At 46.4% G+C, this 24,859-nt stretch overlaps 1 protein-coding gene across 1 annotated transcript in view; it reads left to right on the top strand.

The window, feature by feature from the left end:
* Nucleotides 1-13,927, top strand: part of LOC115151181 (serine/threonine-protein kinase WNK2) — a 71,421-nt gene extending 57,494 nt beyond the window's left edge. The window contains exons 19-29 of the mRNA XM_029695192.1: nt 78-440; nt 662-1,572; nt 1,869-1,926; nt 2,170-2,243; nt 6,276-7,303; nt 7,426-7,652; nt 7,996-8,220; nt 8,774-8,872; nt 12,379-12,423; nt 12,688-13,025; nt 13,400-13,927. Coding sequence (XP_029551052.1) covers nt 78-440; nt 662-1,572; nt 1,869-1,926; nt 2,170-2,243; nt 6,276-7,303; nt 7,426-7,652; nt 7,996-8,220; nt 8,774-8,872; nt 12,379-12,423; nt 12,688-13,025; nt 13,400-13,771 — 3,740 coding nt within the window. The 3' untranslated portion in view covers nt 13,772-13,927. The remainder of the gene's footprint in view (nt 1-77; nt 441-661; nt 1,573-1,868; nt 1,927-2,169; nt 2,244-6,275; nt 7,304-7,425; nt 7,653-7,995; nt 8,221-8,773; nt 8,873-12,378; nt 12,424-12,687; nt 13,026-13,399) is intronic.
* Nucleotides 13,928-24,859: the final 10,932 nt, after the last annotated feature.

Genomic DNA, 24,859 nt, shown 5'->3' with positions numbered 1-24,859 from the left:
TTTCTCTCGCTCTCTCTCTCTCTCTCTCTCTCTCTCTCTCTCTCTCTCTCTCTCCTCTCTTCTCTCTCCTCTCTCAGTGCTCCACACAGGGAAGCGATGGTTCATCATCTGCCCAGTGGAGGAGACTCCCACCTCCAACCAGGATGGGACTGCAAACATGTCTGCCGATGGGACTACAACTACTCAACATGATGGGACTACAACTACTCAACATGATGGGACTACAACTACTCAACATGATGGGACTACAACTACTCAACATGATGGGACTACAACTACTCAACATGATGGGACTACAACTACTCAACATGATGGGACTACAACTACTCAACATGATGGGACTACAACTACTCAACATGATGGGACTGCTCAGCCTGATGGAAGTGCGGTGCCAGGCAAGTCTGCCGATGGTGGCACTGCAGGGACTGCTTCAGGCAGAGGTGACTTTGTTTCCATGTTAACATTTCAGTACTATGTCATCCTGGTGGAGTAATGGTACCATGTTGTCCTCTAGTGCTGAATGAATGAACGACATCCTCAATATATGTGCTTTAGTTTGAAATATTATCTGTTTAAGTTCTTTGGATGTGGGCCTGTTGTACATTTGTAGACAAACAGGATGTTACTCTTATATTGTGTCTTCTTTCGGTTCTTCCTGCAGTATCAGCGTCCTCCTCCATAGCTAACTCTGTGTCTGGGGGGAGTGGAGGCTTCAACTACGAGGGCTATGGCCTCTGTAGCCCTCCCATCCTGTCCTCCACAGACCCTCTCCTCCTGGCTATGTCCCATGTCTCAGCTCCCTCTGGCCCCCCATCTGTCCACCCAGGTCATCCTCTAGAGGGCCAGGCCCACAGCTCTACCCTGCCCAGGCTGCATCACACCCAGTTAGCCTTGGCTCTTCCAGCGGCCCCCTCTGGAGGTCTTCGTAGCTCCGTGCCTGGAGAGGAGCACCAGGGGGGAGGGCGTCTTGGTGCCATCTCCCCCATCCATGCCGTCCAGCAGATGGCGGAGATGGCATGTGCTGCCTCCATGGTGGAGGAGGTGCCCTGCTGCCCACTGGCCATGCCAATGTCCCTGGATGTGAGTGGTGGAGCCCAGGGGAACGCAGCTCCTCTCACCCCTCTGCCCTCCCAGGACCCTTTTACCTCCTCGGCCAGAGAGTCCCTCCAACTCTCCTACCCCTTCGTTGCCCACCCTGACAGCTCCCAGCCGCCTGTGGTGCTCCAGCAGCCCTTCTCCGTGGGTGGAGCAAAGGCCCCCTCGCTGCCCCAGAGCCCTGCCCCCCACCAGCACACAGCAGGGGGGCCCAGTGAGTCGGATGGGGAGGGGCGAGGGGTGGGGGGCCGAGGGGGCTTTGTGGACAGCACCATCAAGACTCTGGACGAGAAGCTGAGGAACCTGCTGTACCAGGAGTATGCCCCCATGTATCCATCAGGCAGTGCTGCGGAGACGCCAGGCTCGGGGACGGAGTACGTCCAATCCCCTCCTGGGCCAGACAGCGCCACCTTGGGTTCAGGAAGCAGCACCCCGCGACCTATTGGGGAGGGGCGCTACCGGACAGGGGAACAGCTGGTAAACACAGAATCTTTATTTCGTATAAATCATATTATTCCCCAAATAGTGCAATACATTTGGTATGCAACCATACTTTCTGTTCTGAGATTTGTTTAGTCCTTATAAGTAACTTTATTCCCACCCCAGACTACATGTAAAGTACACGTAATCTATGTCCACCATTCATCCTTAAATGTTAACCATTATCCCTTTAAAATGACTGCTCTTTATTCTCTCCCTGTCAACTGTCTTTCTCTGTTTCACTTCTCTCTTTTCTCATCCCTCTCTCCCTCCCTCCCCACTCTTTCTTTCAGCCTCAGATTCCAGAGAGGATGGACAGTTTGAGCACTTTGAGTGATTCTGCGGTGTGTGGTATGTACATTCTATAGTGTGGTATGTACATTCTATAGTGTGTATGTACATTCTATAGTGTGGTATGTACATTCTATAGTGTGGTATGAAGGATACAACATGATAGTGATCCCTCAAACAGCTGTGACAGTGATCAATTTCAAGATCCACAGAGGTTTCAATTATTTTCCTTTAACCTATTAAACAGCTCTTATTGTAGTCATTTAGAGAACCTGGACATTCATTCTCTCTCTCTGTCTGCAGCTCCCATGTCTAGGAGACAAAACATACCACACTCTACCTCCTGCTCTGGCTCTGGATCCAGAGGCCAGTTTAAGGTACTTTACTGTGTTACATTTTTGTTCCCCATGGCCACTATTTACTACCTCTTAGTGACTCCATCTACAGTGAGGGAAAAAAGTATTTGATCCCCTGCTGATTTTGTACGTTTGCCCACTGACAAATAAATGATCAGTCTATAATTTTAATGGTAGGTTTATTTGAACAGTGAGAGACAGAATAACAACAAAAAAATCCAGAAAAACGCATGTCAAAAATGTTATAAATTGATTAGCTATTTTATGAGGTGAAATAAATATTTGACCCCCTTTCAATCAAAAAGATTTCTGGCTCCCAGGTTTCTTTTATACAGGTAACGAGCTGAGATTAGGAGCACACTCTTAAAGGGAGTGCTCCTAATCTCAGTTTGTTACCTGTATAAAAGACACCTGTCCAAAGAAGCAATCAATCAATCAGATTCCAAACTCTCCACTATGGATGTCAGGGACAAGATTGTAGACCTATACAAGGCTGGAATGGGCTACAAGACCATCGCCAAGCAGCTTGGTGAGAAGGTGACAACAGTTAGTGCGATTATTCGCAAATGGAAGAAACCCAAAATAACTGTCAATCTCCCTCGGCCTGGGGCTCTATGCAAGATCTCACCTCGTGGAGTTGCAATGATCATGAGAACGGTGAGGAATCAGCCCAGAACTACACGGGAGGATCTTGTCAATGATCTCAAGGCAGCTGGGACCATAGTCACCAAGAAAACAATTGGTAACACACTACGCCGTGAAGGACTGAAATCCTGCAGCGCCCTGCTCAAGAAAGCACTTATACATGCCCGTCTGAAGTTTGCCAATGAACATCTGAATGATTCAGAGGACAACAGGGTGAAAGTGTTGTGGTCAGATGAGACCAAAATGGAACTCTTTGGCATCAACTCAACTCGCTGTGTTTGGAGGAGGAGGAATGCTGCCTATGACCCCAAGAACGCCATCCCCACGTCAAACATGGAGATGGAAACATTATACTTTGGGGGTGTTTTTCTGCTAAGGGGACAGGACAACTTCACCGCATCAAAGGGACGATGGACGGGGCCATGTACCATCAAATGTTGGGTGAGAACCTCCTTCCCTCTGCCAGGGCATTGAAAATGGATCGTGGATGGGTATTCCAGCATGACAATGACCCAAAGCACACGGCCAAGGCAACAAAGGAGTGGCTCAAGAAGAAGCACATTAATTAAGGTCCTGGAGTGGCCTAGCCAGTCTCCAGACCTTAATCCCATAGAAAATCTGTGGAGGGAGCTGAAGGTTCGAGTTGTCAAACGTCAGCCTCGAAACCTTAATGACTTGGAGAAGATCTGCAAAGAGGAGTGGTGTAACAGGGGTCGTCTAAAGGAGACCAATGTGCAGCGTGTATAGTGCTCATTCTTTTCTTTAATGGAAAAACACTTCAACAAAACAACAAACGACCGACAACAGTTCCGTAAGGTACACTTGACAAAACAGAAAACAACTACCCACACCCACACATGAAAAACAGGCTGCCTAAGTATGGCTTCCAATCAGAGACAATGATAGACAGCTGCCTCTGATTGGAAACCATACCTGGCCAAAACATAGAAAACAAAACCTAGAAATAGAAATCTAGAAAACCACAATGAAACAGAAAACCAAAAAAACACCCAAAACACCCCCCTGTCACGCCCTGACCACTCTACTATGGAAAATGGCGTCTTACAATGGTCAGGATGTGACAGTACCCCCCCCCCCAAAGGTACAGACCCCGACTGCACCCAAACAAAACCCAACAAAAACAACCCCAAACATAAAGGAAGGGTAGGGAGGGTGACAAAAGTCTATGGCGGCTCATGTGCTACACCCAGAACCTTCCTCTCCCTCCGATCCTCCAGCAACAGAGGTGGCTCCGGCTCAGGGCGTAACCCCCGTTCCGCCCGCAGATCCCTCCGCTTCTGTAACACTGGCCTGTGGATCATTATCGGAGGAATCGGACTGTAGATCATTACTGGAAGCTCTGTGCTGTAGACCACTGCTGGAGGTTCTGACCCACAGGCCACCGCTGGAGGATCTGGGCTGCAGGCCACCGCTGAAGGTTCTGGGCCGCAGACCGCCGCTGGAGGCTCCGGACTGGGAAGCGTCGCTGGAGGCTCCGGACTGGGGAGCGTCGCTGGAGGCTCCAGACTGGGGAGCGTCGCTGGAGGCTCCGGACTGGGGAGCATCACTGGAGGCTCTGGACTGGGAGGCGTCGCTGAAGGCTCCGGACTGAGGAGCGTCGCTGGAGGCTCCGGACTGAAGAGCGTCACTGGGGGCTCCGGACTGAAGAGCGTCGCCGGAGGCTCCGGACTGAAGAGCGTTGCTGGAGGCTCCGGACTGGGAGGCGTCATAATAGGTTCCGGACTAGTGACCGTTGCTGCTGGCTCCATGCCGTGGATCCTCTCTACAGGTTCCGCAACAAGGATCATCACTGGAGGCTTCTTACCATGGATTATCTCTACAGGTGCCGGGCCATGGATTATTCCTACAGGCTTCGTGCCATGGTTTATCCCTACAGGCTCCGAACCATTTATAATCCCTCCAGGCTTTTTGCCAAGGATTATTTCTTCAGGTTCCGGCCCATGGATTACCTCTTCAGGCTTCGTGCCATGGAATATCCTTACAGGCTCTGGGCCATGGATCATCACTAGAGGCTTAGTGCCATAGATCATCTCTACAGGCGTCGGACCATCGATTATCACTGGAGGCTTTGTACGTGGAGCAGGAACCGGTCTCACCGGACTGGGGAGACGCACTGAGGACCGAGTGCTCAAAGCAGGCACCGTCCGTACTGGGTTATGGATGCGCACTGGAGGGAGAGTGCGAAGAACAGGCACAGGACGTACTGGATTCTGGAGGCGCGCTGGAGGGAGAGCGCGAGGAGCAGGCACAGGACGTACTGTGCTATGGAGGCGCACTGGAGAGAGAGTGCGAGAGGCAGGCACATGCTCACCACAAAAAGCACGGGTAGTTGACTCAGGCCTCACCCCTGGCCCAGCCAAACTACCCGTGTGCCCCCCCAAAAAACATGTTGGGGGCTGTCTCTCGATTTTCCCAGGTAGGCTCCGATATCTATCGATTACCTGGCCCCAAGTCCAGTTCCTCCTCTCCATCCACTCCGTATGTGACCAGGTGTCAATTTCTGCCCGGGAACGCCGCTTGATCCAGTCATGGTGGGTAGTTCTGTAACAGGGGTCGTCTAAAGGAGACCAATGTGCAGCGTGTATAGTGCTCATTCTTTTCTTTAATGGAAAAAACACTTCAACAAAACAACAAACGACCGACAACAGTTCCGTAAGGTACACTTGACAAAACGGAAAACAACTACCCACACCCACACATGAAAAACAGGCTGCCTAAGTATGGCTTCCAATCAGAGACAACGATAGACAGCTGCCTCTGATTGGAAACCATACCTGGCCAAAACATAGAAAACAAAACCTAGAAATAGAAATCTAGAAAACCCACAATGAAACAGAAAACCACAAAGCCACCCAAAACACCCCCCTGTCACGCCCTGACCACTCTACTATGGAAAATGACCTCTTACAAGGGTCAGGACGTGACAAGTGGGACAAAATTCCTCCTGAGATGTGTGCAAACCTGGTGACCAACTACAAGAAACGTCTGACCTCTGTGATTGCCAACAAGGGTTTTGCCACCAAGTACTAAGTCATGTTTAGCAGAGGGGTCAAATACTTGTTTCCCTTATTAAAATGCAAATCATTTTATAACATTTTTGACACGCATTTTTCAGGATTTTTTTGTTGTTATTCTGTCTCTCACTGTTCAAATAAACCTACCATTAAAATTATAGACTGATCATTTCTTTGTCAGTGGGCAAACGTACAAAATCAGCGGGGGATCAAATACTTTTTTCCCTCACTGTACCTACAATGCTTGACTAACGTCTTATAAATTGAGTTTGTGATATTGTGGATTGATATTATAATTCCCTGTTTGTTTTATTTCTGCAAAGTAGGTATAAACGTGTCAGAGATCTTTAAACAATAACTTTATTATCTATAGATGATCACTGGCCTTCCTGATGTGGGGACGCCTGGAGAGCGGAAGCAGAGGAGTTGGAGCAGCGCTGCTTCCCCGGCGCACCCTGCTGGCCATCTCTCAGACCACCACAGCGCTGCTTCCCCGGCGCACCCTGCTGGCCATCTCTCAGACCACCACAGCGCTGCTTCCCCGGCGCACCCTGCTGGCCATCTCTCAGACCACCACAGCGGTGCTTCCCCGGCGCACCCTGCTGGCCATCTCTCAGACCACCACAGCGCTGCTTCCCCGGCGCACCCTGCTGGCCATCTCTCAGACCACCACAGCGGTGCTTCCCCGGCGCACCCTGCTGGCCATCTCTCAGACCACCACAGCGCTGCTTCCCCGGCGCAACCTGCTGGCCATCTCTCAGACCACCACAGCGCTGCTTCCCCGGCGCACCCTGCTGGCCATCTCTCAGATCACCACAGCGCTGCTTCCCCGGCGCACCCTGCTGGCCATCTCTCAGACCACCACAGCGCTGCTTCCCCGGCGCACCCTGCTGGCCATCTCTCAGACCACCACAGCGGTGCCCAGGCCGCCTCCACCATTATCGGACGTTTCTCAGTTGTCAGCACCGAGGACGACGTCACCCTGAGGACCTGTGGCAGCTGCTACTCCGCCCCGCCAGACTTCTACCTTGATACACCCCCCGCCATGGCCAAACGGGGGTCGTTGCCACACGCCTCCACATCCACCTCCATGTCTGTTGATGTTACAGTCCACGCTCACGCGCGCTTCCTGTCCTCGGACTCGGGGGCGGAGAGTAGTCCGGCTAAGCTGGCCCCGGCCACGCCCTCACGCCACGGTCGCTCAGGGGAGCGTAGAGGAAGTGACCTCATGAAGAGAGCGGTGGCATTCCTGCGCCGTTCAGGCCATAGTAGTAGTGTGCAGAGCTCTGATTCGCTGAGCCGGCAGGAGGGCGTGCATGGCTCGGCTTATGTCAGCAGTGATAATGACTCTGAGATAGAGGACTCAGATATGAAGAGAGAGCTGACCAGACTCAGGGAGAAGTAAGTCAGCTGTGTGTTTGTGTGTGTGGGTGTCTCTGAGTCTAGAAGAGCATCATCTGAGTAAGTCAACTTACCCTTTATCTAAAACCTTTCTCTCCCATCCTTCCATCTCCTCCACCCAGACATTTAAAGGAGCTCTCGGTGCTGCAGGCCCACCACAGAGGGGAGATAGAGCTGCTGTACCGCAGGCTGGGTAAAGCCACCTCACCCCCCCTGGGTCTCTCTCACACAGTTCCCCCCAAGCGGAGGAGCAAGCACAAGCACAAACTGAAGGCTGGAAAACTCCTCAGTCCTCTGGTACAACAGCTGAGGCATGTCACCACCAAAACCAGCGACTCTGGCAAAACCAGTGAGTACAAGGCACCAAAACCAGTCACTTCTGAAAGATGATCTGAAAGATTCTTCTGGAAGGGACTGAAACAGGCTTGTCTGCCTGATTTAAGGTAACTGGTAAGGCAAGGTAACTGTCATAATTTAAATGGAGTAGCAGGGCTAAGTTGTAATAATGTGTATGTCTATGTCCCAAATGGCAACATATTCCCTATTTTGTGCACTACTTTTGACCAGAGCCCTATATGGGCCCTGGTCAAAAGTAGTGCAGTTAATAGGGAATAGGGTGCCATTTGTGATGCACATAATGTCTCTCTGTGCAGGTTTCTGTGTGTAATATTTAAGTTGGTCTGTCTGTGCAGGTGAGCCTACAGTCAGTCTGAACGGGTCTCCAGCCAAAGCTCCAGTACAGTCGGACAGAAGAGCCCGTTCAGGTACCAGTCACTTGGATACCTTCACCTCCACCTCTGAACCCATCCAGACCAAGCAGCCCTGCTCCCTTAAGGGTTCCCTCTCTTCAGACAACATCTACGCTGGAGCTGGACTACATGCAGAGAGGACAGGACCACAAGCATCACCAGGCCAAGGTGACCTACAAACTACACATCCCAGTCATGCAAATGGAGAACATTATCACTAGGGTTACAAAATTCTCTTAACTTTCCCAAAATTACCAGGGTTTTTGGTTGGTTGATTCCAGATTTCCTGCTTATTCCGTCCTGAGTAAATATTCCAACTGGGATTTCGGGAAAACCTGGGAATTTTGGGAAAAGGTGCAGAATTTTACAACCCTAACTATCCATTTTATTACATTAATGTCATTGAAGTGGCAAGCTACAGATACAGCTTCTGGGTCATTCTCATCAAGGACTGCAATGGGATGCCTTAGCAAATGATGGAACATGTAAAGTCTTATCACAGGTACAGAGGAGGATCAAAACGGAAGTAAGATGGTGCAACGTTTCGGTCACATCGACCTTAATCAGGCATCTGCAGCCTTTAACCTTTATGGTTCTGACATGGGTTGTTGTTCAAACTCATCTCTAATGTGTGTTCTGTTCAGAGCTGTGTGCTCTTCTTACCCTGATGTCCTGTGTTTCCTCTCCTCCTCCTCTCCTCCTCTTCTCCTCCTCTCCACAGGCTGGCCGTCTAACCCTCCACCGCCAGAGAGAGTGACCTATAAATCCAGTAGCAAACCACGAGCTAGATTCCTCAGTGGGCCTGTGTCTCTGTCTATCTGTTTGTATCTCCTCCTCTCCTCCAGCGCTCCAACACTCACTCTGCTCCTCGTCCTCCTGCACTGCTCTCCTTCCTCTCCTCCTCCTCTCCTCCATCGCTCCACCACTCACACTGCTCCTTGTCCTCCTGCACTGCTCTCCTTCTCCTCTTCTCATGTCCTCTTCTTTTATCTTCCTTGGTTCTCCTCCTCTTCACTTCACTCCTATCCCTCATCTCTTCATCTCCTCCTCTTTACTGTCTCACTCCTATCCCTCATCTCTTCATCTCCTCCTCTTTACTGTCTCACTCCTATCCCTCATCTCTTCATCTCCTCCTCTTCACTTCACTCCTATCCCTCATCTCTTCATCTCCTCCTCTTTACTGTCTCACTCCTATCCCTCATCTTCTCCTCTTTACTGTCTCACTCCTATCCCTCATCTCTTTATCTCCTCCTCTTTACTGTCTCACTCCTATCCCTCATCTCCTCCTCTTTACTGTCTCACTCCTATCCCTCATCTCTTTATCTCCTCCTCTTTACTGTCTCACTCCTATCCCTCATCTTTTCATCTCCTCCTCTTTACTGTCTCATTCCTATCCCTCATCTCCTCCTCTTTACTGTCTCACTCCTATCCCTCATCTCTTTATCCCCTCCTCTTTACTGTCTCACTCCTATCCCTCATCTCTTTATCTCCTCCTCTTTACTGTCTCACTCCTATCCCTCATCTTTTCATCTCCTCCTCTTTACTGTCTCATTCCTATCCCTCATCTTTTCATCTCCTCCTCTTTACTGTCTCATTCCTATCCCTCATCTCCTCCTCTTTACTGTCTCACTCCTATCCCTCATCTCTTCATCTCCTTCTCTTTACTGTCTCACTCCTATCCATCATCTCTTCATCTCCTTCTCTTTACTGTTTCACTCCTATCCCTCATCTATTCATCTCCTTCTCTTTACTGTCTCACTCCTATCCCTCATCTCTTCATCTCCTTCTCTTTACTGTTTCACTCATATCCCTCATCTCTTCATCTCCTCCTCTTTACTGTCTCACTCCTATCCCTCATCTCTTCATCTCCTCCTCTTTACTGTTTCACTCCTATCCCTCATCTCCTCCTCTTTACTGTCTCACTCCTATCCCTCATCTCCTCCTCTTTACTGTCTCACTCCTATCCCTCATCTCCTCCTCTTTACTGTCTCACTCCTATCCCTCATCTCTTCATCTCCTCCTCTTTACTGTCTCACTCCTATCCCTCATCTTTTCATCTCCTCCTCTTTACTGTCTCACTCCTATCCCTCATCTCTTTATCCCCTCCTCTTTACTGTCTCACTCCTATCCCTCATCTCTTTATCCCCTCCTCTTTACTGTCTCACTCCTATCCCTCATCTCTTCATCTCCTTCTCTTTACTGTCTCACTCCTATCCCTCATCTCTTCATCTCCTCCTCTTTACTGTCTCACTCCTATCCCTCATCTTTTCATCTCCTCCTCTTTACTGTCTCACTCCTATCCCTCATCTCTTCATCTCCTCCTCTTTACTGTTTCACTCCTATCCCTCATCTCCTCCTCTTTACTGTCTCACTCCTATCCCTCATCTTTTCATCTCCTCCTCTTTACTGTCTCATTCCTATCCCTCATCTCCTCCTCTTTACTGTCTCACTCCTATCCCTCATCTCCTCCTCTTTACTGTCTCACTCCTATCCCTCATCTCTTCATCTCCTCCTCTTTACTGTCTCACTCCTATCCCTCATCTCCTCCTCTTTACTGTCTCACTCCTATCCCTCATCTCTTCATCTCCTCGTCTTTACTGTTTCACTCCTATCCCTCATCTCTTCATCTTTACTGTCTCACTCCTATCCCTCATCTCTTCATCTCCTTCTCTTTACTGTCTCACTCCTATCCCTCATCTCTTCATCTCCTCCTCTTTACTGTCTCACTCCTATCCCTCATCTCTTTATCTCCTCCTCTTTACTGTCTCACTCCTATCCCTCATCTCTTCATCTCCTCCTCTTTACTGTCTCACTCCTATCCCTCATCTCTTTATCCCCTCCTCTTTACTGTCTCACTCCTATCCCTCATCTCTTTATCTCCTCCTCTTTACTGTCTCACTCCTATCCCTCATCTCTTCATCTCCTCCTCTTTACTGTCTCACTCCTATCCCTCATCTCTTCATCTCTTCATCTTTACTGTCTCACTCCTATCCCTCATCTCTTCATCTCCTTCTCTTTACTGTCTCACTCCTATCCCTCATCTCTTCATCTCCTCCTCTTTACTGTCTCACTCCTATCCCTCATCTCTTTATCCCCTCCTCTTTACTGTCTCACTCCTATCCCTCATCTCTTTATCTCCTCCTCTTTACTGTCTCACTCCTATCCCTCATCTCTTTATCTCCTCCTCTTTACTGTTTCACTCCTATCCCTCATCTCTTCATCTCCTCCTCTTCACTGTCTCACTCCTATCCCTCATCTCTTCATCTCCTCCTCTTTACTGTCTCACTCCTATCCCTCATCTCCTCCTCTTTACTGTCTCACTCCTATCCCTCATCTCTTCATCTCCTCCTCTTTACTGTCTCACTCCTATCCCTCATCTCTTTATCCCCTCCTCTTTACTGTCTCACTCCTATCCCTCATCTCTTTATCCCCTCCTCTTTACTGTCTCACTCCTATCCCTCATCTCTTTATCTCCTCCTCTTTACTGTCTCACTCCTATCCCTCATCTCTTTATCTCCTCCTCTTTACTGTCTCACTCCTATCCCTCATCTCTTCATCTCCTCCTCTTTACTGTTTCACTCCTATCCCTCATCTCTTTATCTCCTTCTCTTTACTGTTTCACTCCTATCCCTCATCTCTTTATCTCCTCCTCTTTACTGTCTCTCTCCTATCCCTCATCTCTTCATCTCTTCATCCTCTAGCTTATCTCTTTTCCTCTAACTTTTCTCTTCCCCCCTCCCCCATCCCATCTTCTCCTCTGTGTCTCTCTGAGCTAGTTAAATATTTCTCTCTGTCTGTTGTGCTTGGCTGTTGAGTAGTGCATGTACAGTATAGTGATGCACTGCAGCAGCACTGTGTGGTCAGCTCACTCTTACTCTCCTCTCCTGCCTGTCTGCTCGGCACAGATCCTCTCAATGTATCCCTGTCTCTGCCCCTGCAGTCCTACTTAGTGGACCCTGTCTGCATGGCTACACACAGCCACTGTTATGTTGCACCCTGTTGGTTAGGATCTCTCTATCTCTCTCTCTCTCTATCTCTCTCTCTCTCTCTCTCTCTCTCTCTCACTCACTCTCTCTCATTTTCTCTCTCAGACCTCTTACAGTTCTGTAGCTCACTTCTGGAGTGACTGCATGATTGGCCTTGTCCATCAGTATTCAGATAGTTGACTGAACCATGCTTTCCCACAGTTTTATGTACTGTATGTGATAATGTTGCGTATGGCCATTGAGCAGCTCTGTGCAGCAGCGTGTCTGTATGTTTGTAGACATACGTCTGTGTGTTTATGTCTTCATGCTGCATGGAGTCCTAACTCTGTTTGTCCCCTAGGGTCAACTCTGAAACGACTCTGCCTTGGAAAAGAGCGTGGAAGGGGTAAGTATAACTTGCAGCAACAACCTTAGCCATCTAGAAAAGCCCAATCTATGTGTATTATGTATTTATTGTAGCTACTCCTATACCCTGTTTTCTTTCCCCAAAGTTGCTCTCATAAGCACATGTTTTTAGATAGAATGCATTTTACAAACAGGATTGGCCATCTAGTGTTCATGGTAGCTACATTTAGTTAAAATAACATGCTTTAGCAACAGAGCTAGTTTGAACTTGAGGCAGGGTCTGAACAGTATGTCCATCTCCCAGGGACTGGAGCAGGCCCAGGCCAAGGTGCATCCACCCAGCTGCCCCAACAACAGACAGCCAGCTCTACCCCTCATCCCCACCAGCCAGTAGCAGGGTTGGCCCAAGCCCAGGCCAACAACAGCAACAACAAGACAGGCACCTACACCGGCACCTACATGGGTTCCTACACAGAGTCCTTCACAGACTCCCTTCACAGGATAGTGGATGATTGGACCATGGAGGCCCTGGGTGTTGCCCGGCGCCCGCGGACCAGCTCCCTCAGCCTCAGTGGGCAACCACTTTGGAACGAGGACCCTGGGGGGCCCAGAACAAGAGACAGACTGTTCAGCGCTCCAGATGTGAGTAGTTGTTGGATACGGTATGTATGTGAGTTTATGTATTATCCATTATTTAGTAGTGGTGTAGCTAAATGTAATGCATGTTTTGTGTTTGTGGGGATAGCGTGTGTATAGTTTTGGCCTGGGTTCAAATCGTGTTTGTTTTCTATAAAATTATGAAATTATTTAACTGCACTTGATCGAGCATGTTTGGCACAATAGAACTGATGGAATAGTCCTAAAAGTGCAGACCCTGCCAGCTGGCACTGCAGGCAGACTTAATCAAATGTTTAATGTATTTAAAAGAAAACAAATACTATTTGAAGCCAGGTCTGGTACAGTCAAGGTGAAATTCTGTGGTGACTGAAAGCTCACCTCCATATCTTTATTTTCAGGCACCTGCCAGGACAGCCCCTGGCTCTGAAGGCCCCCAGCTCCCCCTGTCATGGCCGATGATTGACAACCAGGCCCTGGGCTCAGTGATGAAGACCAGCTCCCCGAGACAGGCAGGGTTCCATCCTGACTACGTGCTGGCCCATTCAGGCCCAGACCTGTTTGGGGGGCTGCTGCTCTCGCCCCTCTCGCCCCTCTGTGTAAGCCTTTGGCCTGAGCTGCTGTCCCCCTTGGGTTCAGGGGTGTTTGCTTTACCTGCCGTGTCCCCAACCTGGGCACCACCCCCCCGGTCCACCCTACGAACCACCCGACCCCAAACCCAGAAACCTCTAACCGCTGTAGCACCATGTCTTCCAACTATGTTTCCAAAATGAGTCATATGTAGTTAGAGCTCTAGTCTTCCCTTACCACAATGTAAACTGTTTCTATTTAACCAGCATCTATGTATATAATAAGTATTTGTATACACACTGAGTGTACAAAACATTAAGAACTCCTTCCTACTATTGAGTTGCCCCCCACCTTTTGCCCTCAGAACAGCCTCAAATCGTTGGGGCATGGACTCTACAAAGTGTCGAAAGCGTTCCACAGGGATGCTGGCCCATGTTGACAGGGATGCTGGCCCATGTTGACACTGTTGTGTCAAGTTGGCTGGATGTCCTTTGGGTGGTGGACCATTCTTGATAAACACAGAAAACTGTTGAGCGTGAAAAACCCAGTAGTGTTGCAGTTCTTGACATAGACCGGTGCGCCTGGCAAATACTACCATATCCCATTCAAAGGTACTTAAATCTTTTGTCTTTCCCATTCACCCTCTGAATGGCACACATACACAATCCATGTCTCAATTGTCTCAAGGCTTAACAATATTTTTTAACCTGTGTCTTCCTCTTCATCTACACTGATTGAAGTGTAGATTTAACAAGTGACATCAATAAGGGATCATAACTTTCACCTGGATTCACCTGGTCAGTCTATGTCATGGAAAGAACATGGAACGTTCTGAATGTATTGTGCACTCAGCGTATGCTGTTATGAATGTGTGTGACATTATCAACCTCAATTGACATACCTCATATTTATGTACATAAGGGACATATGTCTACCTTATCACCTGTGTGAATGTGCTGTAGTGTACATAAATAAGGTGTATGTGCATAATCCATTCGTTTGTTTGTGTATAAAGCTTTTGTGTATTTACATGATCTATTTGTATATTATTCATTCATACTGTATGTCTTTGTACATAAATTGTTCATGTTTGTGTGTAAATCACCCATATGTGTGTACAGTATGTGTATGTATATACAGTAACCCCTGTGTGTTTTTGTGTGAGCGTGTGTACATTAGGTGCTGCAGGGCTCTGTCCTAACTCAGCAGAGAGCCATTCACCATCTTGCCATCACTGTGAAGCCTTGTCACCCTGGTTACCAGCCTTGTCACCCTGTTTACCAGCCGTGTCATCCTGGTTACCAGCCTGGTCACTCTGGTTACCAGCTGTGTTGCCCTGGTTACCAGCCTGGTCACCCTGGTTACCAGCCTTGTCACCCTGTTTACCAGCCGTGTCATCCTGGTTACCAGCCTGGTCACCCTGGTTACCAGCCTTGTCACCCTGTTTACCAGCCATGTCATCCTGGTTACCAGCCTGGTCACCCTGGTTACCAGCCTTGTCACCCTGTTTACCAGCCGTGTCATCCTGGTTACCAGCCTGGTCACCCTGGTTACCAGCCTTGTCGCCCTGTTTACCAGCCGTGTCATCCTGGTTACCAGCCTGGTCACTCTGGTTACCAGCTGTGTCGCCCTGGTTACCAGCCTGGTCACCCTGGTTACCAGCCTTGTCACCCTGTTTACCAGCCGTGTCATCCTGGTTACCAGCCTGGTCACTCTGGTTACCAGCTGTGTCGCCCTGGTTACCAGCCTGAGCCCCTGGTTAAAAGCCTGGTACCCCTGGTTACAAGCCTGGATTATCTGGTTACCATGACCCTCTGCTTTATTACTCTGCTATTTATGTTGTAATATATTTCAACTTTCTCAAACTTCATTGAAATGCATACAACACAAGTGCTTGAAATAGTCTGAAGAAATGTGGAAGAACTTGAACTTAAAAGTGCCTTGAACAGTAGTTTCAATTCATTCTGGAGACAAGCATGAGGCCGTTTGAGATAAGATAGGATAATGTGGTCATGTGTATGGTTTAGCTTTCAGAGGTACAATATATATTTGTGTGATTCACGTATGAATGTTGTATTTCGGGAAAGAAACTGTTTGGTTAGTTTCAGGTTGCCAATTTAGAATGTTGGGAGCATGACCATGTTATTGGTTGTTTTGTGAATATTATATTAACAGATGGTAAAGTATCTCCTTTAGCACTGTAAGATTCACACAGGGCACTGAAGCTATGTTGGTCCCTTTGTCCAGAAGCTTGTACAAAGCAATAGCTATACAATTTTTCTCAACACTTACCACGACCTGCATGAACACACTCTGAAGCTTGCACAGGATAAAAGGTGGAGAGTCAGACCTTAGCATTCTCTGGGTGATAACTAGTGTTACTTGGCTGTCATTAAGTGAGTAATCATTTCACTGTTAGTCTACACCTGTTGTTTACGAAGCATGTGACAAATACTATTTGATTTGATTTGATTAACACATGCAATAAACAGTGGATGTTTCATACTGTACTGAAGCAGGCTATAGGTGATTTCTCCTACAGTATGCCTCATTGTAGGTTTGAATCATTTACCTTAAAGAGCTCCGTATGGTTTTGGTGGGTTGATGCATTAGATGTACATAGTAACGTATGACATATATGGATGTAAGAGGCAGGTATGATATGTGATTTATTGCAGGACCTAAGCAAGTAGACTACTATAAAGACAATGCAATACCTATTGGGATACACATGTCATACTGTATCTTTTGGGTTTATGTATGGTTATAAAAAGTTATAATGTTCAATAAGGAGTTTCATCATTGTTGTAAAATTAGTGATAATCTGGATCATAAGGATCATAAGGACACAGTAACTCCTGTAGTGCTCTGGGTTGATGACAGAGAAGTCATCTTTTAAATGCACAGTTTTGCTGCTGTTCATCTGTGGTCCTGAGATTCATAACAAGACCAGCCTAGTGTGTAGAAATCAATGCTTCTTTCAGTTTGGTTTTGTGTTGTATTGCACAATAATTTCAATCCAATACAACATACATCATCTTGTACAATAATACAGTCATATCAATCAAAATAGTTCAGAATTCACGTTACCTAAACAATCCAAGCAAAGGCTGTCAAGCCTGTGATTGTGTGTGAGATAAACAGTGTCTTTCGATACCACATAGCTTTCTTTGCCAACCAGTTGGCAATTCTTGGATATTACTGATTTGCTTGTTATGGTTTGAAACTCTTTCGTAAGTCTACATTCATTCAGTCAATTCAGTTTGAATGTAACTTTTTAGTCGAATAGTGCAGAACAGATCCATATTTAGATATACACACAACATGACCAAAAGTATGTGGACATCTGCTCGTCGAACATCTCATTCCAAAATCATGGGCATTAATATGGAGTTGGTCCACCCTTTGCTGCTATAACAGCCTCCACTCTTCTAGGAAGAGATGTTGGAACATTGCTGCGGGGACATACTTCCATTCAGACACAAGAGCATTAGTGAGGTCGGGCACTGATGTTGGGTGATTAGGCCTGACTCAGAGTCGGCGATCCAATTTATCCCAAAAGGGTTATATGGGGTTGAGGTCAGGGCTCTGTGCAGTCCAGTCAAGTTCTTCCACACCAATCTCAACAAACCATTTCTGTATGGACCTCGCTTTGTGCATGGTGGCATTTGCGATGCTGAAACAGGAAAGGGCCTTCCTCAAACTGTTGCCACAAATTTAGAAGCAAAGAATCATCTAGAATGTAATTGTATGCTGTAGCATTAAGATTTCCCTACACTGGAACTAAGGGGTCTAGCCCGAACCATGAAAAACAGCCCCAGACCATTATTCCTCTTCCACCAAACTTTACAGTTGGCAATATGCATTGGGGCAGGTAGCATTCTCCTGGCATCCACCAAACCCAGATTTGTCTGTCGGACTGCCAGATGGTCAAGTGGAATTTATCACTCCAAAATCCAAAGGCGGCGAGCTTTACACAACTCCAACCGATGCTTGGCATTGCGTATGGTGATCTTTGGCTTGTGTACGGCTGCTCGGCCATGGAAACCCATTTCATGAAGCTCTCGATTAACAGTTATTGTGCTGACGTTGCTTCCAGGGGCAGTTTGGAACTCGGTAGAGTGTTGCAACTGAAGAGATACAATTTTTAGGTGCTACGCTTCAATTTGAAGGGTGTCCACATACGTTTGTAAATATATATATAACTATATCTACAGTGCATTTGGAAAGTATTCAGACTCCTTGACTTTTTCCACATTTTGTGACGTTACAGCCATATTCTAAAATAGACTCAATTGTTTTTACCCCCTTTATCAATCTATACACAATACCCTGTAATGACAAAGCAAAAATACGTTTTTCGATTTTTTTGCAAATGTATTAAGAATAAGTACTTTGTTGAAGCACCTTTGGCAGTGATTACAGCCTCAAGTCTTCTTGGGTATAACGCTACAAGCATGGCACACCCTGTAATTGGGGAATTTCTCCCATTCTTCTCTGCAGATCCTCTCAAGCTCTGTCTGGTTGGATGGTATTTTCAGGTCTCTCCAGAGATGTTAGATTGGGTTGAAGTCTGGGCTCTGGCTGGGCCAAACAAGGACATTCAGAGACTTGTTCCGAAGCCACTTCTGTGTTGTCTTGACTGTGTGCTTAGGGTTGTTGTCCTGTTGGAAGGTGAACCTTCACCCCAGTCTGAGGTCCTGAGCGCCCTAAAGCTGGTTTTCATCAGGATCTCTTTGTACTTTGCTCCGTTCAACTTTCCCTCAATCCTGACCAGTCTCCCGCTGAAAAACATCCCCACAGCATGATGCTGTCACCACCATGCTTCACCGTAGGGATGGTGCCAGGTTTCCTCCAGACGTGATGTTTGTCATTCAGGCCAAAGTTCAATCTTGGTTTCATCAGACCAGAGAATCTTGTTTCTCATGGTCTGAGTTCTTTAGGTGCCTTTAGGTGCCTCTTCACAAAATTCAAGCTGCCTTAAATGTGCCTTTTAATGAGGAGTGGCTTCCGTCTGGCTACTCTACCATAAAAGCCTGATTTGTGGAGTGCTGCAGAGATGGTTGTCCATCTGGAAGGTTCTCCCATCACCATAGAGTAACTCTGGAGCTCTGTCAGAGTGACAATCGGTTTCTTGGTCACCTCCTTGACCACGGCTCTTCTCCCCCGATTGCTCAGTTTGGCCGGGTGTCCAGCTCTAGGAAGAGTCTTGGTGGTTCCAAACTTCTTCCATTTAATGGTGATGGAGGCCACTATGTGCTTGGAGACCTTCAATGCTGCAGACATTTGTTGGTACCCTTCCCCAAATCTGTGCCTCGACACAATCCTGTCTTGGAGCTCCACAGACAATTCCTTCGACCTCATGGCTTGGTTTTTGCTCTGACACGCATTGTCAACTGTTGGACCTTATATAGACAGGTGTGTGCCTTTCCAAATCATGTCCAATCAATTGAATTTACCACAGGTGGACTCCAATCAAGTTGTAGAAATATCTCAAGGATGATCGATGGAAACAGGATGCACCTGAACTCAATTTTGAGTCTCGTAGCAAAGGGTCTGAATACTTATAAAATGTATAAAAACCTGTTTTCGCTTTGTCATTATGGAGTATTGTGTGTAGATTGATGAGGGGGAAAAATGTGTCAATCCATTTTAGAATAAGGATGTAACGTAACAAAATGTGGAAAAAGTCAAGGGGTCTGAAAACTTTCCGAATGCACTGTATATACAGTACCGTTCAAAAGTTTGGACACACCTACTCATTATAGGGGTTTTCTTTATTTTTACTATTTTCTACATTGTAGAATAATAGTGATGACATTAAAACTATAAAATAACACATATGGAATCATGTAGTATTCCACCCTCAGGGGTGTGTGCTCAGTCCCCTCCTGTACTCCCTGTTCACTCATGACTGCACAGCCAGGCACGACTCCAAAACCATCATTACATTTTCCGATGACACAACAGTGGTAGGCCTGATCACAGACAACGATGAGACAGCCTACAGGGAGGAGGTCAGAGGCCTGGCTGTGTGGTGTCAGGACAACAACCTCTACCTCAACATGATCAAGAGAAAGGAGATGATTGTGGACTACAGGAAAAAGAGGGCCGAGCACGCCCCCATTCTCATCGACGGGGCTGTAGCGGAGCATGTTGAGAGCTTCAAGTTCCTTGGTGTCCACATCACCAACACACTAACTTGGTCTAAGCACACCAAGACAGTCGTGAAGAACCTATTCCCCCTCAGGAGACTGAAAAGATTTGGCATGGGTCCTCAGATCCTCAAAAGGTGATACAACTGCACCATTGAGAGCATCCTGACTGGTTGCATTACTGCCTGGTATGGCAACTGCTTGGCTTCCGACCGCAAGGCACTATAGAGGGTAGTGCGTACGGCCCAGTACATCACTGGGGCCAAGCTTCCTGCCATCCAGGAACTCTACGCCAGGCAGTGCCCTAAAAATTGTCAAAGACTCCAACCACCCTAGTCATAGACTGTTCTCTGTTCTACCACACAGCAAGTGGTACCGGAGCACCAAGTCTAGGTCCAAGAGGCTTCTAAACAGCTTCTACCCCATGCTATAAGACTCCTGAACGTCTAGTCAAATGGCTACCCAGACTATTTGCAGTGCCCCCCCTTTACACCACTGTTACTCTCTTTTGTTATCATCTATGCATAGTCACCTTAATAACTCTACCTACATGTACATATTACTTCAACTAACCGGTGCCCTCGCACATTGACTCAGTACCGGTACCCCCTGTGTATAGTCTGGCTATTGTTATTTTACTGCTGTTCGTTAATTACTTGTTACTTTTATTTCTTATTCTTACTCATATTTTTTTTATTTTTCAACTGCATTGTTGGTTAGGGGCTCTTACGTAAGCATTTCACTGTAAGGTCTACACTATTGTCTTCACTATTATTCTACAATGTAAAAAAATGTAAAACCCTTGAATGAGTAGGTGTGTCCAAACTTTTGACTGGTACTGTGTATATATGGCTCTGGTGCATAATGTTCTGCTCAGACTCCGATCTTTCATCCCATGTAGAAAGAGACTTGTGTTCTCTGTAAACAGCATTTGGCTTATGCAGCTATTGATAGGACTCATCACGCACTCCTCACAGCAAGGCTTTCTCTTTGAACTCTGATCCTTGACGGTTGCACTAGAAGCTCTGCTCTGTGTACGATTGCTCTGCTCTGTGTATGATTACTTTTGCCTGCTCTAGCTTATACTCTCCCTGCACTTTCCTGACCACTGGTCAGAGGCACTCGTCTCGCTCACAAATATTGTACATTTTTGAAGGCAGAAATAAATAATACACCAATTTTTGCTTGACAGCATGTTCTCTCTGCCTCTGTCATTTTGCTTCTCTAGTCCAAGTTCACTTCACAAATGGCACCCTTTTCCCTTGACCAAAGTAGTCAACTACAGGGAATAGGGTGCCATTTTGTACGGGCCCCACATCTCAAGCACCAATGCACACTGAACACATTTTAACCAATTTCTACAGTGTTTATTGACTTCTACCAGCAACACATGCTGAGTTGTTCTGTTGTGTGCAGGTTTCACAGTGGAGTTTCTCAACCTCTGGTCCATAGACTGGCTTACCCCTCTCGTGAAGTTACGTTAACACTATTGATCCATTCTCACTTCTCTAAAAGTTTGGCATACTCCAGTGGATTCGATTTCCCAGTGATGTCCCAGCTAACAATTCTAGGGAGAGAGAGCCTTTTCCTTGGACTGCTGCTGGCCTGTGTCACCATGGCACTGACCAGTAAGGTAGGGTCACGTACAGGTCACGGGGGGAGGGCACTCCGTCAGGGATGATATTTTGTTTTGTTGTGTTGATCAGCCTACATGCGATTGTGACTGCATATTTTTGTGTTGTTATATCAGTTCAGATGTGTCTTTTGAGCACAGTTTTGGGTGCGCAGAGAGCACAAAATATAAATAATCAAGATCACCTCAAATTTTATGGGTTAGATTGAGCTAGACTGTGTTAGACTGAGACAAGTGTCGTAAAATTGGCGTGGAAATGAACACCAGGGACACCTGAAGTCAATATTAAATGAATCATTCTTTATTATCGACAAGCTGGAGAGGTTCCAGCAAACTTAATGCACCATAGTACACGTCGGTCGGGAGCGCCACTGGGGCAGTCCCGTTAGTTCTCTTATATACTGCTTACCAGTGGTGGAAAAAGTACCCAATTGTCATCCTTGAGTAAAAGTAAAGATAACTTAACACTTTCACACGTACCATAACACGGGTGTGATCTTTCTACAGTGGTCCCTGAAGCGTACGATCACGCCCGTGTGATTATAATGCTTATTTAGAACGCTTGTTTAGAACGGCCAGTTTCGAATGACGCAACAATCAGCATTTGAGCTGGCCACACTTTTTTCAGAAACTATTTACACAAACACAGTCCTTATAAAGTTATGTCCAGAATGTAAGCAGTTTATTTTTAGATGCAATGTTCAGATATTAACAGAAGAATCTATAACATAACACAATCATTCAAACCGGAAAAATGTAGGCTACATTTGTCCTAGCGCTAACTGAGGAAAGATGGACGCGTAACACAAGAAGTCATATTTTCTAACACTCGGCTGACATAAACTACAATATGAATTAGCTAATAGCAATTACTATTTATAATTAATCACATCATGGGTGAGCTCACCGTTGATGGAAATAATTGAGTAAAACACTTTCTAGAAATTGAAAGTAATCCGATGAAGATTAGTTTCAGCGCGTAGCCATGCTTTTTTTCCTCACAGAAACCAAAGATAATAAGAGAAGACAAGATGAGTTTGGTTTGTTTATAGTATCCATGTTGAAGGGGTGTGTCGTCTACCATAGTTCACATCCCACCATTCACTTCCTGAAGTTCTCAAAAAAGGAGTGAACCCTTACATTTTAGTCATTTAGCAGACGCTCTTATCCAGAGCGACTTACAGTAGTGAATGCATACATTTCATAAATGTTTTCCCCCGTACTGGTCCCCCATGGGAATTGAACCCACAACCCTGGCGTTGCAAACACCATGCTCTACCAACTGAGCCACACAGGACTACCAGTACCTAGTTTTGTTATAGCATCTTTGGTCCGACAGACGATAACGTGAAACCCAGAATGCATTGTATGTCAACAAATATGGCTCCACACATAGCTGGAATTAGCTTAGCTCATCATAATCAGTACAAACTTCAAAAAAGTATTTTACACACATACTATGTGCCCATTACAATCGGAATGCATGATTTATCACCGAAACTTGAAAAACATGTGAATAAAACAGTAAATATATCAATAATTACCACACAAAAAAATTCTGATAGTGATTTATTGATACAAATGGCACGTGCAGGCAGTCAATCATGTAACCTCTCACTTCCACTCTGAGCCATTCAGTGTTGTTGTTTATGTATGTAGCTAGTGAGCTAAGCTGTAGCATTAGCAAGGTCTTTCAAAAGGAGAAAACTCACAAATGTGGAAATTATGGAGATTTAAAGAAAATCTGACAATGAGTCTGAAAGTCAGGAATCAGATTCTGACAGTGACAGTGAGGAGCTGCCCCCCCAGCCATTGAGAACCCTGAGTCTGAGGACCCCTTGTCCACTGACAAAGTCCTAGTTCCATTTGAAGATGCTGGTGGTGATGGAGGCAGACAGACAGTGGATGAAGTACAGGAGTTCTGTGGTAGCTGGAAGGCTGCCAGCCACCCCTCCTGGACCTGCTGTTTGCTTTGATGATTCCCAGTCTGGAGTGCAACACCCCTTGCCATTTCCATCTGAGGCAGAGTGCTTCAAGTTGTTTCTGACAGAGGAGCTGGTGGGAGACATAGTAGAGACCAATCGCTATGCCTTGGAGCTACAGGAGAAGAGAGAGCCAGGAGTGGGGGGGACAACCACAATTAGTGAAATGTATACCTTCCTGGTGCCAGTCCCTCTCATGGGGATAGTAAAGAACTCCCTAAGAGAATACTGGAGCACAGATCCTATGTTTGCAACTCCTTTCTTTGCCACCCTCTTTTCCCAAGACTGCTTCCTAGTTCTGCTGCGATGACTGCATTTCATCAACAATGCTACTGCCATCCTACATGACCCGTTATACAAAATAAGAAATGTCAACAGCTGGCATTAAAGTGGCATGACAAACGAGACATCCATGTCCTCTCCACTGTCCATACAGCAACCATGTCGGCCATAGGGAAGGTGGACCACCAGACAGGAGAGAGAAAAATCAAACCAGTCTGCGTGCTTGACTATAACCTCAAAATGGGGCAGTGAATAAGGCGGACATGATAAACAGCTTTGTGGAATGCACTCAGAAAACAACCAAGTGGTAAAACAAGATATTTTAAAAATTTTCCAGGGTAGCTTCAAAATACAACAATCCAATACTTCTCTGACGCAATTAGCATTGTTTAACAGAGCTAATAGAAGAATGGAGCTAGCTACATAAGCAAGATTGAATATAACACCATAAAGGTTATGAAATGAGTAACGTTACCTTGCGTGTCCACGGTTATAAGGAATATACACAAACATATTATGCTCCATACACACAGTATATTAGACACGGTATAACAGGACATACAGAAGCTATTATAACGTAATAAGGCACTTACCTTGATAGAAACGCAGTCTGGATTTGAACATGGGTGTCTGTAGTGACGCCTCTAGCACTGAGACGCTGTGCCTTACACAGCTGTACCACTTGGGAGTCATAAGGCCAGGGTAGCTTCAAAATACAACACATTCTAATACTTCTCTGGCGCAATTAGCATTGTTTTCCAGAGCAAATAGAAGAATGGAGCTAGCTACCTGAGCATTGAGTATAAAACCATAAAGGTTATGAAATGAGTAACGTTACCTCACGTGTCCGCGGTTATAAGGAATATACACAAAAATATTATGCTACAGTAGAAACGACATAACACGACATGCAGAAACTATTATAAGGTAATAAACGCACACATTTCCAAAGTTATTATTGGTAACGAAAACAACTATGACTGCGATGCAGACAATAGATGGAAAATGTGAACACCTGTGTGCAGGACAGGAGATGAGCTGTTCAAGTCTGCAGACTTGAACTGCACAAACAATTTGGAAGTGTTTGAGGAATTTTGTCCAGGTCAGAAATGTCTTAAAAAATGAATTGGTCCGCAAAGTAAAAATGACTTATTTTATGTGAATGAATGAGGCGGAACACACCTCAATTCAAACTGTTCTTAGAAAATAAAAAACTTGTTCTAAAATAATTTGAAATTG

This window comes from Salmo trutta, chromosome 16, assembly GCF_901001165.1.
Source record: "Salmo trutta chromosome 16, fSalTru1.1, whole genome shotgun sequence".
Taxonomy (NCBI): domain Eukaryota; kingdom Metazoa; phylum Chordata; class Actinopteri; order Salmoniformes; family Salmonidae; genus Salmo; species Salmo trutta.
The sequence above is the reverse complement of the archived record's forward strand: the minus strand, read 5'-3'. Positions and strand labels throughout refer to the sequence as shown.